Below are 16,106 nucleotides of genomic sequence, written 5' to 3'. Positions count from 1 at the left end.
CACTCACAGAAATAACAAATTGGTTTGATGGACCTTTGATCTGACCTGGTAGAGTATTTCCTAATACTACATTTTCAGATGTGTAGAAGGTGTGCTTACTTGCCAATGTGCACACTTGGAAATTCTTCATTGTTTGCTTGATGCCATGGTAGACATCCACCCCGATACCACCACCAGCACCCACCCTAAGAAATACATATCATTCCTGACACAGTAAAATGAAGACATTCTTCCATATAGGTATAGAGCTTACTCCCATCCCCACTACCTGATCTACATTAGTGACTGCAAAATTAAGTGCAATATTTATTGGAATCGGGTCAGATAGGTGCCGAGAAAAAAAATAAAAAATAAAAGCATACAAGAAATTTTTAAAAGTCAGGCAGATTGATTTGCTTTCATTGTATACAGCTTGTGGAGTCTGAACCACAGAAAGGAAATTATGCTTTTTTGAATAATTGCACAAACAGCCTTGACCAACCACTTCACAGCTTCCATCTGTAGCAGGACCCTGCTGCTATTGCTCACCCTGAGGGTCTCTGAGCCATGAGGCTGCCACAAATGCAGATCACAAAGCTCCCGCTCAAAACCAAGTTATTCTTTGCCCTCTAGTCTGCTTTATTTCTAAAGGCTCTGTTTGGATATAGGAGGGAAGACAACTTTTCACTTCCCTAATTTCTTTTGCATCTCTAGAAAGCAAACCTTTGTTTTGCTGTTAAGTTCCTGGGTTTTTTGGGTAGCAATGAAGATTCTGACTTGATGTTGCTATTTACAGTGCATTTAGTTACTAGATACACAATGATACCTACTTCCTTGGGCTACACATTCATGCCTGAGCAAGAGAAAAAAGATAAATAATGAGTGGGCAGCAGACAGCTTTCTTAGAGAAAACAGCTTTCAGGTGAGGCTGCACCAGACTCCTGCCTACTACGGATTGAAGGAAAAAGATCAGGCTGTTCATACAGGCTGGGGTTGCACAATTTTACTCTAAAAGTACCTTTTCACCTGCTTATTTTGGAGGAAAGATTTGCACATTTATATTGCATTTATCTTCCCCGATTTTGTCGCGGGTTAGGCAGCAAGAAGTATTCTAGATAGAAGAATTTTGTCTGATTAATACTTCCCTGAAGTAGCAGAAACAACCAAAAATTAATCTAGAGCGCATTTCAGGTCTACAAAATTTCATATCCTAATTTATTTTACAAGAACTTCTTCACCAGTTGGACTTGTAGAAAGATAAAAAAAGGCATGTTAACCCACATCACACAGCATACTTTCTGGAAGGAGATCTTTACATCGAGATCTTTTTTCATTCAACAAACATTTTTTAAAAATCTCACAAAAGATTTCTTTTTAAACTGTTAAAAAGAACTAATTTACCTCAGATCATCTATCTTGCTTTAATTTTCCTTCAGCTACAGTTGCCCTTTTTAGTTGCTAACCAGCTTTTTTTCATATATATTGCTGAGTTTCCTATCAGCTGAATTACTTTGGAGGCTTCCTGGAAGTAATCCTTCTCCATATTTTATTCTCCCTCCTTATCCTCATTTTGACTACTTACCTTCTACTTAGCTCATTTACTACAATATCTCTTAAAATCAATAACAATTTCCTCCAATCTATCTCCTCAGGAGCTAAGCAGATCTTATTAGGAGAGGTGAATTGTGATAGAGAATATCTGTGTTGTTCTGAGAAGAATGGGCACTGCTTCAGTGGTCCTTCTGCCCTCTTGCAGAGCCTCCCTTGAATTGCTTGTGATCATCACACTGCTAGAAGTGGTGTCCTGTCCTAATCTGGACATGCTCTGCGGCCATGGCATGCTTCAGAGGCACAGCCCGAGGCATCCCAAGGCACAGACCTCACATATCACAGAACAGAGTGAATCCTGAAAATGCAGGAGCTGGTTCTTCATCTTTCCAAGGACATTACAGCACATAGAAATCAAGACCTGACTACTTCAAAGAAGATGAAAACTCTGCAGGGTGCCCTGCAGCTCTAGATTTCCCATTCCTTTGCTGTAGATATTGCAGTCAAGCCACAGTTTTACGTTATTTCTGTAAATCCTGGCTAAGTATCTAAGAGTCATGTAGAGATTAAATCAGATTGATAAATTTTGGCTGTGTTTCTTCAGCTGGACAGCTGAAAATCAGAATCAGTCCTAGAGCCTAAGGACATATTTTTATCTCTGCTAAATTTTTTTATTCATTGTGTATAATTTTGTCTTTTAATACCACAGAAAAACTGGATAATTTTAATTAACTCTTTTTTTAAATCAGATATGATGGTGAATACAGTAGTAAATCTGAATCTCCATATGCATACGTGAACATGTGAAGGAAATGGAAGTCCCAGTAATTTCTGGAAGATGAGTACTGCTTGTGGAATGTCATTTGGAAGCTATAGACATTGAGCAAGTAATTTTTATCATCATATACATCTACCTTCCATTTAGAATCATAGAATTATTAGGGTTGAAATAGACCTTAAGGATTATCAAGTCCAACTGTTCATCACTAAACCATATCCCCAAGTGCCACATGCACTTTGAACACTTCCAAGGATCATAATTTCATCACTTCCTTGGGCAGGGAATTGTTTCAATGCCTGACCATTCCAATACCCTTGTCCTTTCCCTTCTCTTCTCCTTTAGGTAGTAATAGTCTGACTGTCTTGCACTTGGAATCACAAACTCTTTGCAAAATTTCTGTCTTCTGATTTTTAGGTTTATACAAAAACTATTTTCTAATAATAAACAAATCAGCCACGGGAAGTTCTCTTGTCTGGAGGTAAAAGACACATAGTGACCACATCTGTGAATCTTGATATTCTTTTACCCCAAAACAGAGTATCTATGTCCCAACTGCTTCTTGGTAATAATCCCTTGGTAAATGCTGTCACCAACACCATGTGGAGTCCCATCTCGAAAGTGTTAATTGATCTAAGATAAAATAGTTCCAGCAAGCAAAAAAAAAAAAAAAAAAAAATTATTCAGTGCTGTGATAGTGTTTACTGAATCCACTTCACTAGGAGAGTAATAGTCAATATTCATAATTTCTGTTGCAACTAATAGCTTCTATTTTATTGTGAAAAATCATGTGACTTAGCACTAAGCTACTTAGTCATTCTGAGAAAAGTTTTGGAATTTCTGAAGATGAAAGGCATTAAATAAAATTATCATTGTAGAGATTTATCAGAGACACTTTGTCCAAAGATCAGAAACAAGACGTCAAGAGGAGCAGGATGAAGGTAGGCATACGACACAAATAAAATTTCAGCTGTTGGGTCTGAATATTACATAAAATGAGGAACATCTGGAAATCATATACAACCAAGCTGGTTTTATCTACACAATTAATATTCCATGGTTCCTTCTGAAATCTGTTTCAAAGTTATTCTGCTATGTGGATGCATTATTTATTCTCAAATGAATTTATATGTAAGGATATCTCCTGGCATATGACCTGTGGATGACAGAAGCAGTAAAGACAAACAGGTGAAGCCTGGTGTCCACATCTCAATTAAACTGAGTATGGTTAAAATAACATTTTTTTTCACATTTGAAAGTCAGCACACTCACCTTTGCATTTGAGGTTAAGTCCAATTTTTCAAGATTCATGAGGTTAATATTTGCCAAGCATTTAAAATATTTTCCATGAATCAAAAGCTCTGGAATGTTACAGTCGCTAATGACGTGCCACCTGGTATATCTGTCACAAGCAGGCAATGCAATTTCAGAAAATGCACAGTAGGTCAAGAGTGTAGAGTTTATGGAAAGGTATCTTTTTCCTCCCCTCGGGGCTGTAAAGGGAATTTATGTGATATGCATTCCTCTTGGCCAATCCATTTTCTGTTTATCTGAGCATAAAACAGATGCTGTGAGAAATCCATAGCTTCAAAAAATCCCAATATTTTTGCAAGGCTTTGGATTGAAAATATTAGGGATGAATCCAAATTAAAAATGGAACATAAAGGAAAGCAAAGAGGAAGTGGAAATGTTGACTAATTTATTATTTCCCATAAAGCTACTGTGCAGCTTTGTGACTTTAGTTCTTTCTGTGCATTTGGAAAAGAAACAATTATCCACTTAACAAAACAACAGAGAAGGGTTTTTGGGGGAACAAAATAGTATTCATTAGTAGATGTAGATATTCTTGTAAGCCCATGGCATTCCAGTGAATGGCACTCTCACTACACTTGGAATGCCCTTTCATAATCTTCTCAGTTGAATGGGTAGCCAAGAGCAATTCCCGGATCAGACAAGGAATAAAAGTATAAATCTTATCCTAGTCCATTTTCCTGCATAAAATTGCAAGAAAAGTTGATTTCATGAGCCTTCTTTAATTTCAGATGTAGCACTTTCCCCTTAGAGCACTCTGAGCCATCTGTTCTTCTCAAAATCTTGCCTACTGTCTTTTCCCTGACAAATAATGCACAAAAGGGTCCCCAGTAAAATCTGCTTGTATGAGATCTGAGTTTATACTGGTGTCACATCCATCCCAGGTCAGTGCCTTACATTGTTCTCTACAGAACCAACCAACAACCCTAGCTTCTGACCAACAGGTCAGAACATTTGCAGACAACAGAGCTCAGGAGTCAAAAACCAAGAGAGCACATAGTACATCAAGGTAATGGAAAACAGATCTTTAAATCCCTACAGGAACTCAGATTATCACTGTAAATTATATAATTGTTTTATACCCCCTCAATGTCAAGAAGTGCTTTCCAGTTCTCTGTTCTTTTCTGTTGCTTTTTTCTTTTGCCTCTGCCTCAAAACCTAGAGATTAGCCCATAGTGGAAGGAGAACATTTTCATAAGAATGACCCTTTTTGTGGAACATTTTTACTCCAAAATTTCCCCCACCCTACACATGCAAAACACTGCTCTACAGACTAAGGGCAGCTCAAAGCCTAACAAAAATGCTAGGCTGGCAAAATTAGTTTTTATTTCTTTATACTTTTGGTTTATTTTTCCCTGGATTATTGCTGATTTTGATATCAAATTGGAAAAAAATCTATTGAAAAATACCACATGCTCCAAGATCCTTGGCATCTCTGAAGTGCAGAGCCAAAGTAGAGGGACTATATCTCTCCAGCCATCCTTGTCTGATGCAGCAGTTACTGGCTGGGCCATATTAACCTATGCCTGAGTAACCACTTCTCAGGCATTACCTTGGAATCTCTGGTAATAAATTAAAAGGATAGAAAAAAATCCCTACACTTTCCTTCTTTTTTTCTTTGTAAACACTTCCAGTTCTTCCTACATTTTTCACAATTAAATTTTGTAGTAGTGCCACAGGCATGGATACACCCTAAATGGTCAGGTACAATTAAGGATTTTTGTTTCAATTGGAAAGACTTTACAGTTTAGGTTTCTAAGAGAAGCTATCACTTTCAATATACTCAATGGAAGGCATATACCGAATAACAGCTCTGTTATAATTACCCATGACAATTTCCACTGCAGCTAGAAACAGGTATTTTTCACAAAGAAACAAAACAATATGGACAAAACAAACAAAAACTTGAAGCAAAGCCTTAAAGCCTGTTCTCTTTAGACCATGCTTTTTTTTGAAGAGATAATCTGAATTGCTCTACTCTTATTCATAGTCAGCAACTCCTGAAGTCCTTATTCATAAAAGCATCTGAGAGGGCTAAATTTAGCACTGTTGTACACAAATCCCACAAAAAATTATGTACAGTTTGGAGTCTGGAGTAGTTAAGGGCATATTTTTTGAAAACAATGCTTATGTGCTTCTAAATTTGGATCAGTTTGGAGTCTGGAGTAGTTAAGGGCCAACATATTTTTTGAAAACAATGCTTATGTCCTTCTAAATTTGGACACTGCTGCAGATAATTGACAATTTCCTGTATTTAGGTCAAAAGAAGCAAGAATTCTATGGCACCAGATTCAGCTAGAGATAGTGGAGATGGCATTTGCTCCCATCTACTCTAAACAACCAACAAGTAGAGTTTTCCACCAAAGGTAATGATCAAGAGAGTCTTTGTACAAGCCCTTTTCAAGAATATGATTTTTATGAGCTACTTGAAATATTCACATTACAAACAAGGGATCTAAGAAGGTCCTCTTTTGCTCAATTAACTGTAGAACAAATACTGATGGCTACATGGAGGTGTCTAAATTATAGACATCTATAAATGTTCATGTGAATTTTACCTTGAGGATTGTGGTCCCTTTGGGTGTCTGTCCAGAAAAGGACCAAGACAGTCCATGAAAGTCCCTACAGATAAAATGTATTAGAAAAGAAGGATGGAGACAGTTGCCATGTATCCGAGAAAGAATTAAGAAATTCTCATCTGAAAATGCCAAAATGTAGGTTGATGTCAAAGACTAAGGGCAGAGACAAGAGCCACAGTTGTTTGCTTTCCCCTTTGCCCAAGGGGGAAAGGCAACTGTCTGCCACAGGGCAGACTGGGAACAGAGGCTGGTGTCCTACCAGTAGGACAGACTCAGTCTCCCAACTGCCAAGACAGTCCTTGAAAGTTTCCTTGGAGGTCTTACTGTGACTTCAGGTTTCACTAACACCATTTTACTTGTATTCCTGTAGGGTTCATGCTTGGGACAGCAACTTGCTTGGGTCATCCTTCTAATAATGCACTGAAAAGGCACTGAGTACATTAGTTGACTCCCAGTGTCCTCCCTTTTGTTTTCAATACATCATTTTTCCTGTCTTGTTTAGGATCGACTTGTTGAATAAGGGAAAAATGTAAAGATCCCTTTAGGTTCACATCAATAACTTCTTTGCCTACAAGCCCAGGATTTTTTCCTTCTGGATGAGCACACCCTAAGTGACTTTTCTTCCTTTGGCAGTTAGGAAAGGAAACACTGATATAATAGAGCTAAGAGAAATGGTTACCTATATAGTGCCCTTAGGACAGTATGCACATCAACACACTGAGTCAGGAAGAAAAGGTGATAGTTAACAAACTTTGTTTCGGGAAATCCTGTTTCAGGTACACCCAGAGGCCATGTCAGCAATCCTTAAAACAGAGTTAGTGGAATGAGACACAGCCTCAGGCTGTATATGTACACAATGCATTTTAAACTGCAGTGAACAAAACGGGTGATATAGATCAAAGATTTTTGTGCTAGCTTTCCCTTACTCATTGCTGCTAGGAATGGCCAAGCAGACTTGTGTTTGCCTGGCATGTCATGAGAATGATGCATATCTTTGTAGAGTTTGTACTGCTATGACAGAGCTGACATTACTCCCTATCTTTCAGATATGCGCAGGTATAGGAGAGGCCATGAGTCTGTGATGTATGTTCTTCTTGTCCAGAAAACAGCATTGTTTTCTCTTTTTTTGCCCTGCTGACTAAAACAGCAGGCTATAACTGCATGGTATTACTCACCTGCCTAGCAGCAAGAACTCTCCAGCGAGTCCCAGGCGCCTCATGGCCATCAGGAGGCCTCTGACAGTCATGCCTTCACAGAAGCAGGCAACCACTCTTGCCTTGGGCAGGTGGCTCCGAAGCTTTCGCAGCAGCTTGTCAAAGCTCTGCTCGCCAGCATTGCTGTAGATCTTGTAGGAGTGTGCAATGCAGATCCCTTCCTTGGCTGCCATATCTTTGAAAGCTTCCATTCCACTTTCACCATAGTTTCCTAAATGCAAACAGAAACACAAATGCATATATTAAAATCCGTGGCAGCTTTACTTCCTTGAGAAACATCAGATATTTTAAATGTGTTACATATCTGCAGAGAGATCACTGTACCAATCCTAAAAATATCACTTTAATCTTTTAATTAGTCAATTTTTCAAGACAAGGTCAACAAATTTTTCTGGAAAATTCACTGCTCTTCAAGAGACTGCATCTCTACTTAAACCAAAGGCTGGTGTGTACTACACTGCCTGTGAGGATCTGGTCCACAATGTGCACAACAGTGTATATACAAATGGCAACCTCTTCTGATTCTCTTAAATTGACTAAATGTGGCCAAATGCTCTGTGATTTACTTCAGTAAATTAAAAAAATATACATTGAGAATTAATTTTTAGGTGTAATATTTTAAATATATGCAAAAAATAATGCTTACAGTATCACCTAATTCATAATGCAATCTGAAAAGTAATATTTTTTTTTAGTTAGACTGAAAAGTAAAATTTGTTTTGTTAAAGCAAAAACTTCTACTGAAGAATAAATAATAAAATTGAGGATTAGCATTACAGGGATCACTAGAGCACAGATGAACTCAATGTGCTTTAATATTTTTCTGGGTTTTCTTCCTGTTTGTTTGTTCTGAATTAAATTTCTACCAGTGGGAAAAACTTTACATTTTCTTTCAATATCTTCTTCCTCTAGGGATAAATTGGTAATATATATTAACAGACAGATACCTTTTTTCCTTTATTCTGTCTTAGCACAGACACTTTCTTCTCTGCCAGGCCTACACAAAAGTCACAGTGCTTAAACAGTGGATGTACTGATACCACTGACAGTCATTCCAACCAGGATTGTGTGTCTGCTTCCTTGTGCTCCTCCATCTGGCTGTTGAAATCTGTTTCATGTCTCATTTAAACAAGAAGGTCTCTGAGGCAGGAAATCTTTCTCAAAAGTAATGTCTTAAACCCTCAGTAATATTCCACAGAAATACAACTCATTAATTAATTAATAAAACTGTGAGTGTCAAGTGATCATGTTGCGAGAAACCACTGATCCTGTACAAATTTGTTAGCTTGCAAATGGAAGAATCTGTAAGAAAAATACTCCCTTACCAGCAGAATTACAAGTACACAGGAGCACTGACAGTGAAAATGCATGTGAAGCAGTGAGGATCAGACATGGATTTGGACTGTCGTCTGGTTTTTTTTTTTGCTTTGGACATTGGAGCCATCAAGAATTCATCTTGCCCACCTGAGGAGTCATCCCTATCACTCTGGAGCTACAGCTCAGAGGTTTTGTTACACTCAGAGCTGAATATGAATGTAAAAACAGCGCTCAGTTTTAGGATCTTACCAACCAAATAGTCAAAAGAAGAAAAGAACAAGAAGACAGGAAGTAACATTATCTTTCTTTCACACCAGCAATGAATCACTGAGACCTTGAGACCACTAAATTTCCAAATTGCACCCAACCAGAATGGCAACCTGAATGCAGGTCTTTCTACCTGAAGGTAGACCCTTACCTGAAGGGTCTTTCCTTTTCTTCCTTGCTGTGATTAGGCCTGATGGAAACCACATTATCATGCAAATTGTGCCCGGACAAAATGTCATTTAAACTCAGTTGTTGCAGTTCTTCCTGAGAGTAATAAATCAGGAGTCCAGTGCTTACCCCTGTGTCATGCCCTTAGGGCAAACTGTGTTTCCCATGGTACATGAGCATCAAGTGATTCCCATGGGACGCTGAAACAGTTCATCTAGAGGTCAAAACCATGGTGTCTCATGAAATATGTATTATAGCTGCCAAAGCCAGCCTGACGGAAAAACTGGTGTCAGTCATATTTAACTCCCAGCAGACCCAGAGGTCTTCAAAAATAAAATTAAGCCATCTGACAGGAAATAAACTACTTTGTCTCAACTTATTTCCATGTAGGTCATTCTGGATCAACATTAAATATTCTATTTCACTTTTTCTAACAGAAGATGAAAAGAACAAGGAAACATTGTCAATCTTTGCCATAGAAGATGTAAGTTTGAGGAAAAACTATATAACCCAATATGCTGGTTTTGGCTGTGGTAGAGTTAGTTTTCTTCACAGTAGTTAGTATAGTGCTATGTTTTGGATTTGTGCTGAACACAGGGTTGATAATATAGAAATGTGTTGCTGAGCAGGGCTTACACAGAGACAAGGCCTGTTCTACTTTTCATGCTCTCATGCTGGTGAGGAAGTTGAGGGAGGAGACACAGCTGCGACAGGTGACCCCAGCTGATCAAAGGGATATTCCAGACCGTGTGGCATCATGCTCAGTACATAAAGTTCGGGAAAGAAGGAGAAAGGGAGGGATGTTTGGAATGGTGGTGTTTGTCTTCTCAAATCACTATTACACGTGATGTGGCCCAGATTTCCTGGAGACAGCTGAACGCCTCATGGGAAGCAGCGAGTTAATTCCCTGTTTGCTTTGCTTGTGTGCACAGCTTTTCTTTACCTGTTTAACTGTCTTTATCTTAAACCACGTGTTCCTTAGCTTTTACCTTTCTGATTCTCTCCCCAGTTCTGCTGGTAGGGAGTGAGTGAGAGGCTGCCTAGTGCTTCATTGCTGGCTGGCTTAAATTATGACACCCAAAGACATTGAAATTCTGAAGATCTCATTCTCTGTCAAAAAACTCAGTGGAAAATTCCCAGCCAGGTCTAGTTTACTTACAGAACTGCATATCTTTTATGTTGCAAATACTGCAGTATTTGCTTGAAAGTGTTATAAGAATTCAAACTTTTCTGTTTGAATTCTGTTATCCTCAGGCTTGGTATAAAGTTTACAATAGGTTTAATTACAGTACTGAAAAATAGCAGGTCTTTTAGAGAGCACAAAGTGCATTAACTCCTTTCCAATCCAATAAAATCTGCTCGAGCACAAACAACATGGTTTCATCAAGCATTGAGACAGGGAGATTTTATGAAACCCTACAAAAAGTTATGTGTCATCCAAAATCATAGGAAACATGTTAAACTACCAGGAGTACTTAGGAAAATGTTATGTTCTTAACATTTGGAAGAAAATATATCCTGGCAGTCCAAATCTGAGAGTTACTGAGGTCTCCAACTGGGAAAACTACAGCTCTATGACATGAGCTCAAGGGAGATTTGATAAAAACAGAAAGCAGCTTTGCTTCAAGACACTCATACAAATACACCAGTGGTGCTCTTGCCTTGCTGATTAAACTCTATGCAATTAATTATTCATAGTGAATTTTCCTGATGTGCAAGTGTTTTGATGAGGTATGTATATCTTGTATGAGCTATACTGTGGGGATAATGAACACTCCTTGATGGAAAAAGAAAGTCTTTTCTGTTAAATTTTTTGCACCATATATTAGCAAAAATTTCATCTGGGCTTTCTTTCTGAATAAAACATGTATGTGCATAAACATATACCTTTAGCATTGAAGAAATGAGAGTGGGAAAGAAGGTAAAGTATATTCTGTCATTTCCTTGAGGATGTAAGGTTCACAGTGGAAGAGAATCTCCATGATTTCTGTATGGAACTGGTTTCCTCAAGGACATGATTCTTCAGTATACCTAGAGCAGTGCTACCAAAACTGCTACAGCTAGAGTAAGTTTCCACCAGTGGGGCAGTTCCCACTGTTCAACCAAGACTATGACACAAGAAAAAGGATATAGGGGCTTCAGGATTTACACAAATGGATGGACAATGGTGCTGTCTTATGCAGCTTGGTGTTTCACGTGCAAGTGAAAATTAATTCAGAACTCCTTAGCTGGAAACGAAGTAAAATTTTTTGGTGAGTCCCATATGATGAAAGTTGCCTACATCCTGGAATTTATCCATGTATCTATTTTGTTTCCACTTCTAAATTTAAAGAAAATTCTGAAGGAAATGTTCAACAGAAGGGAGGGATTGATTTACTCTTGCTTGCTTCATTCTGGTTCATCAGAAAAGACTCCAGAAACAACACAAGCTGCAGCTCAAGTACAGTCAATTTAAATTCAGCTCCTCTTGCCCCATCAAACTCCATCTCCATTTCAGTATTTGGAAACTGGCACCTTTATACTGCTACTGGTTCTGCTGGAGGGCATATCACAGTTTTTTAGTTGATGTTCCTGTCCTCTTGAAACTTTGTCTGCAGTGCTGTAATCAGAACTATTAGCAGTAGATGACTTTTGTAAATGCTCTTGGCAACAAGTGGTAGCTGGGCTCTTTTAAAATACTGGCCTGGATCCTGCATGTTGCCTACCTGAACACCTGGCCCTAAGCCCAGTCAAAAGCTACTCCCATATGTCTCTTCATGTTTTTTTAAAAAAACAATTACATCATCGTGCGAAAGACTTGTCCCTGCTGCAGAGTTGGAATTTTGTTCAAAACTCAAGCATATGTGTCCCCACCTACAGTCTAACTATAACAATCTGTTGGTTCCACTTCCCATGAATCAGTACTAGAAACTATTAAGAAGCTTAAAAAGAACAGATTGTGCTTTTTTTCCAGATGATGCTTAATATAGTATAGCACATAATAATACTTCAATCTGATAGAAAAGGGTCAGGCAAATTGCAGGCAGCTCTTGCTTCCTCTCCTGCCCCCAGCTGAGCCAATTAAACTACCTAACCATAAACCATTAAGATCTTATGTGCATTACAAAGCAAAACAACAATGTTTTAATTCTTAAAAATATTTAGCAAAATGTATTGATATCTGCCCTATCAGATTAAAGGTTATCAATAGAAGGTGAAAAGTCTCTACTGTCAAATGGAAGAACAAACTGTGTTTTCTCCTGCCCAGGAATTTTTGGGATGTCATGTATGCCTTTTTGCATAAAAGAGCTTTTATTATCCATAGCTGTACATGCAAATTGTTATCCGCCAGTTCTTTTGTTTGAGATATTTTCATTGATCATAGATGAGCATCAACCTTTAGGAGAGTTTTAAGATGTAGGATTGTTTCTGGCAGGCCACAGTGAAAATTCACAAAGCAAAAGAAGAGGAGCCTTGAGTGGAACAGAAGAAATGCATTATGTCATTCATTAGGCAGGTAATAATCCTACCTGTCACAAAGCATATTTATTTAAGCAGAAATACTCATTTTTCTAGACAAGGAAGAACAAACCAGAATAATATTCTATGTTGTGTCTGAGCCACAGAAAAGAAGTCAAGACAGGTTAAAATTTGCAGTATATGTTTTGCAAGAAAGAAATGGAATACATATCTTAATTTTCCTCTAGTTTCCATTTGCACCAACAGGATGAACTTTGCAAGAAATATAAAAAAAGAAGGTATAGCTTTGGTATAATTTTGGAAATGCAGGTGGGAGTAATACCACATATTTATGAAAGGCAACATGTTGGTTGATTAGCATGATGCTCTTCCCAAAAGTTGAAGATATTGGCGTGTTTCCCAAATGGAAATGTTAGATATGTCCTTGACTGTTACAATTCAAATTAATAGTGGAAAAACACCAATAGTACCTGCTACTACCTTCTAGATATTTTCTACATTTTGCTCTTTTGACTATGGGTCTTCTAAAGTGCCTCACTATCAAGAATAGGGGCATAAAACAAGTCTTTCGAGCAGCTGGAGCAACCACATGCCACTGATACAACATGATCAAAATCACAGCCTTCTGTGTTGTTATGTCTGCAAATAGAACATGACAATAGAGTGTTACTTTATTCTAAAGGGTACAAACCAAATGAAATCAAAACACATATGCCTGAAATTCTGGAGTTGTCTATATGTGTTTAAAAAAAAAAGAAAAACCAACTTCTTTTCATCTGATCCAAATATTTAAATGAATTTTAGAGGGGATTTCAGTTTCTATATTAATTATACATGTGTAAAACAATAAAAAATAAAATTAAATGTTCATTTTGAAAGCAACCCATTAAAACAACTTAAATGAAAATAATTCCCCCAAATAAATTCCACTTAAATATTTCCAATATTTTCTTTTTCCTTAATAATCACTTGGAGACTGGGCTGTTCCACTTCAACCATCTCGAGTGTTAGATAGCAGCTTCAAGACCTTTGGGCTCTTTCCTCATGATATATTAAACATAAAAATCTGAATTTAATTGAAAAAAGGGATAAATATGTACACACTTCTGTATGGACAGGTTTCTCCCAAGAAATGACCTCTCTGTTGAAGCAGACAGGGAATGTTGGCTGGGCTTGGAGAAATCTTCTTTCTGCCCTGCTCAGCAAAGGAGTGTCACAGGGCAAAAATTTTCATAAGAGATTAAATTAGGAGTGCTACTTACTCCATCCTTGAAATTGCTATACTTGCCTTCTGTAAGCACAGACAGTCTCAAAGTGATTCAAAGGACAAAATCTAACATCTGAGGCCTCATAGGGGCCATCACAACTGATGGCTGCAGTTGGGACTCTGTCCTTAGCTGTCCGTATGATAGTGGAGAATCATTTACATCTTTTCTTGGGTGTTAATCTTATCTGTTCAAACTAAAAGCTCTTTAAACAACATTTACCAAGTACTCATAAAACTCAGACCCAAAAGGGTTGCCTATGTCCCTGTATGTCGCCCACTACAAATCAAGATGTGTCAATACAAAGAAACATTAGTTACCATGATATCATTCTTGCTATAAGCCTAATTTCCGTTTCTATGAAGAGTTTTGAGGTTTGTAGTTTTCTACATTTGAAGACATTAAATGTTTTCATAATCACAAAAATGTTAGCTAAACAAAGCCCTCCACCTCCGTTTCTAATCTTCTTAAAATTCAAACCAGTGAAATAATATGTGGAAATTATAATATTTAATTTAGATATTGACCAATTTATCATGTAATGTAAGACTCATATTGCTTTCTGCAATATAAAATAAAATCAAACATGTATTTTAAATCAGGAAACTATTTTTATTTCTAAAGTAATTAGCTAAAATATTTAAAAACAAATTTAATGTTTTTAATTGGGAAAATAATTATCTATTTTCTGTGAGGTTAAGTTTCAGCTACTAGGTATTTTCTGACTAGAAATTCTCATCCAAAGGCTTTTAGACCAGCTCTATTCATAAGGTATTTGTTTAACTAACCAACATTTAAATTATTTTAGAAAAGTAACATATAATATACTCCAAACATAACTGTACTTAATTAATTTAGACAAATCTGTTTATTATCTCCTCATCTGAGATCTCATAAGTATCAGTTTGATATCAAAGTCTCTTCTCTCTCATCTTCTTTGAGCTATTTTGAAATAATAAATTAATTTCTCAAGATAATGATGACCTAGTTTCACAGTTTAATGCACCCCACTTTTATGTATTTTTAAATTATCACCTCATAACTTTAAAAGAGAAACTCATTTAAACATTGCTGTTATGTGAGCAAAGGGAACAGTGTGGAAGCAGTCTTTTCTGTATGCTTCCTTTGATCCCTCTAGCTGACTGGAATGTCTGCAGCTTTGTGGCTCTTGTCCACTGAGCAATGTTTGAAGTCCTACATGATGCTAATGTCTACCAGAGGATTTAAAGTCTGACAGCTCCTGCAGAAACACGCTGACGTCTCTGACTGCTCTCCTTGTTTTCAGACTGGAGTGATTAAGATTCTTCTGTACTTTGTGTTTGGGAAATAGATCTTTCTCTCTACCTGGGTCTAAGACATTTCCATTAATAAAAAACAGTTTGAGAATACCTGAGACAGACAGTATTGGACTGGAGGCTCTTTCTTCCAGGACACAAAAGCTAAGACAGAAAGGAGAAGGCTTTGCAATGGGAACTTTTCGGTCTATAATTCTCTATTCTTCATTGTGGGTATAGTGAATTCCCAAGGAATTCAGCTGTTTGGGGTTTATTCGCTAGCATTTGGACCTAGTCCCCATTCTAATTAGGCTATCAATTATTATATTTCTCAAAAGAGTTGGTCCATTCTACAAATGAACACTACTGCCCTTCTATGAACACTACCATTCTACAAGTACACTTCTGTAAATTTGCAAACTGGAACATAACATCATGTAATATTAATTCTTTACTATGATGTGCATCTGGTCTTTTTTTGAAGTACACATGATGTCTTATTTTGCTGATGCAGTAGGTAAGCAATACCAGAAGTCATTCAGCAAAAGGAAGCATAATTCAGAGATTATTAGATTCCGAAGGACTTCAATTAATTTTGAGTTTTCTGCTAAGTGCCTTTCGCTCTGCCCTCTGTCCTCATATGTGCAATGAAGGTAAAAATGTTTCCCTGATGGTTGTGGTGCAAGAATAAACATATGATGAAAAAAGTCAGACAACTGTAGCAAAAGAGCACCATCTACATTGGTCAGACTGAATGAAACATGACAGTTTTGCCTCACAAAAACTCACTTTTGCTTTTTTATAATAATAATCACATCATATTTTTTATAGTAACAATCACTGTTTGTCTAATATTCATTAAAATAAAAGCCTAAAATTTCCCAACAGTAGCTGAAGTTGATGGCAAGGCTACTGCTAAGAGTACACCTTATTTTCACTCCAAATGA

At 37.3% G+C, this 16,106-nt stretch overlaps 1 protein-coding gene across 3 annotated transcripts in view; it reads right to left on the bottom strand.

Annotated features, from left to right (window-relative positions):
* Window positions 1–16,106, bottom strand: part of GRM5 (glutamate metabotropic receptor 5) — a 243,967-nt gene that overhangs the window by 128,983 nt on the left and 98,878 nt on the right. For all 3 annotated transcript variants that reach the window (XM_031066016.1, XM_031066015.1, XM_031066017.1), the window contains one exon: window positions 7,371–7,620. In XM_031066016.1, coding sequence (XP_030921876.1) covers window positions 7,371–7,620 — 250 coding nt within the window. The remainder of the gene's footprint in view (window positions 1–7,370; window positions 7,621–16,106) is intronic.

Source organism: Geospiza fortis, unplaced genomic scaffold (assembly GCF_000277835.1).
Source record: "Geospiza fortis unplaced genomic scaffold, GeoFor_1.0 scaffold16, whole genome shotgun sequence".
Taxonomy (NCBI): domain Eukaryota; kingdom Metazoa; phylum Chordata; class Aves; order Passeriformes; family Thraupidae; genus Geospiza; species Geospiza fortis.
Note: the sequence above shows the minus strand (reverse complement) of the source record. Positions and strands in the feature narration are given on the sequence as shown.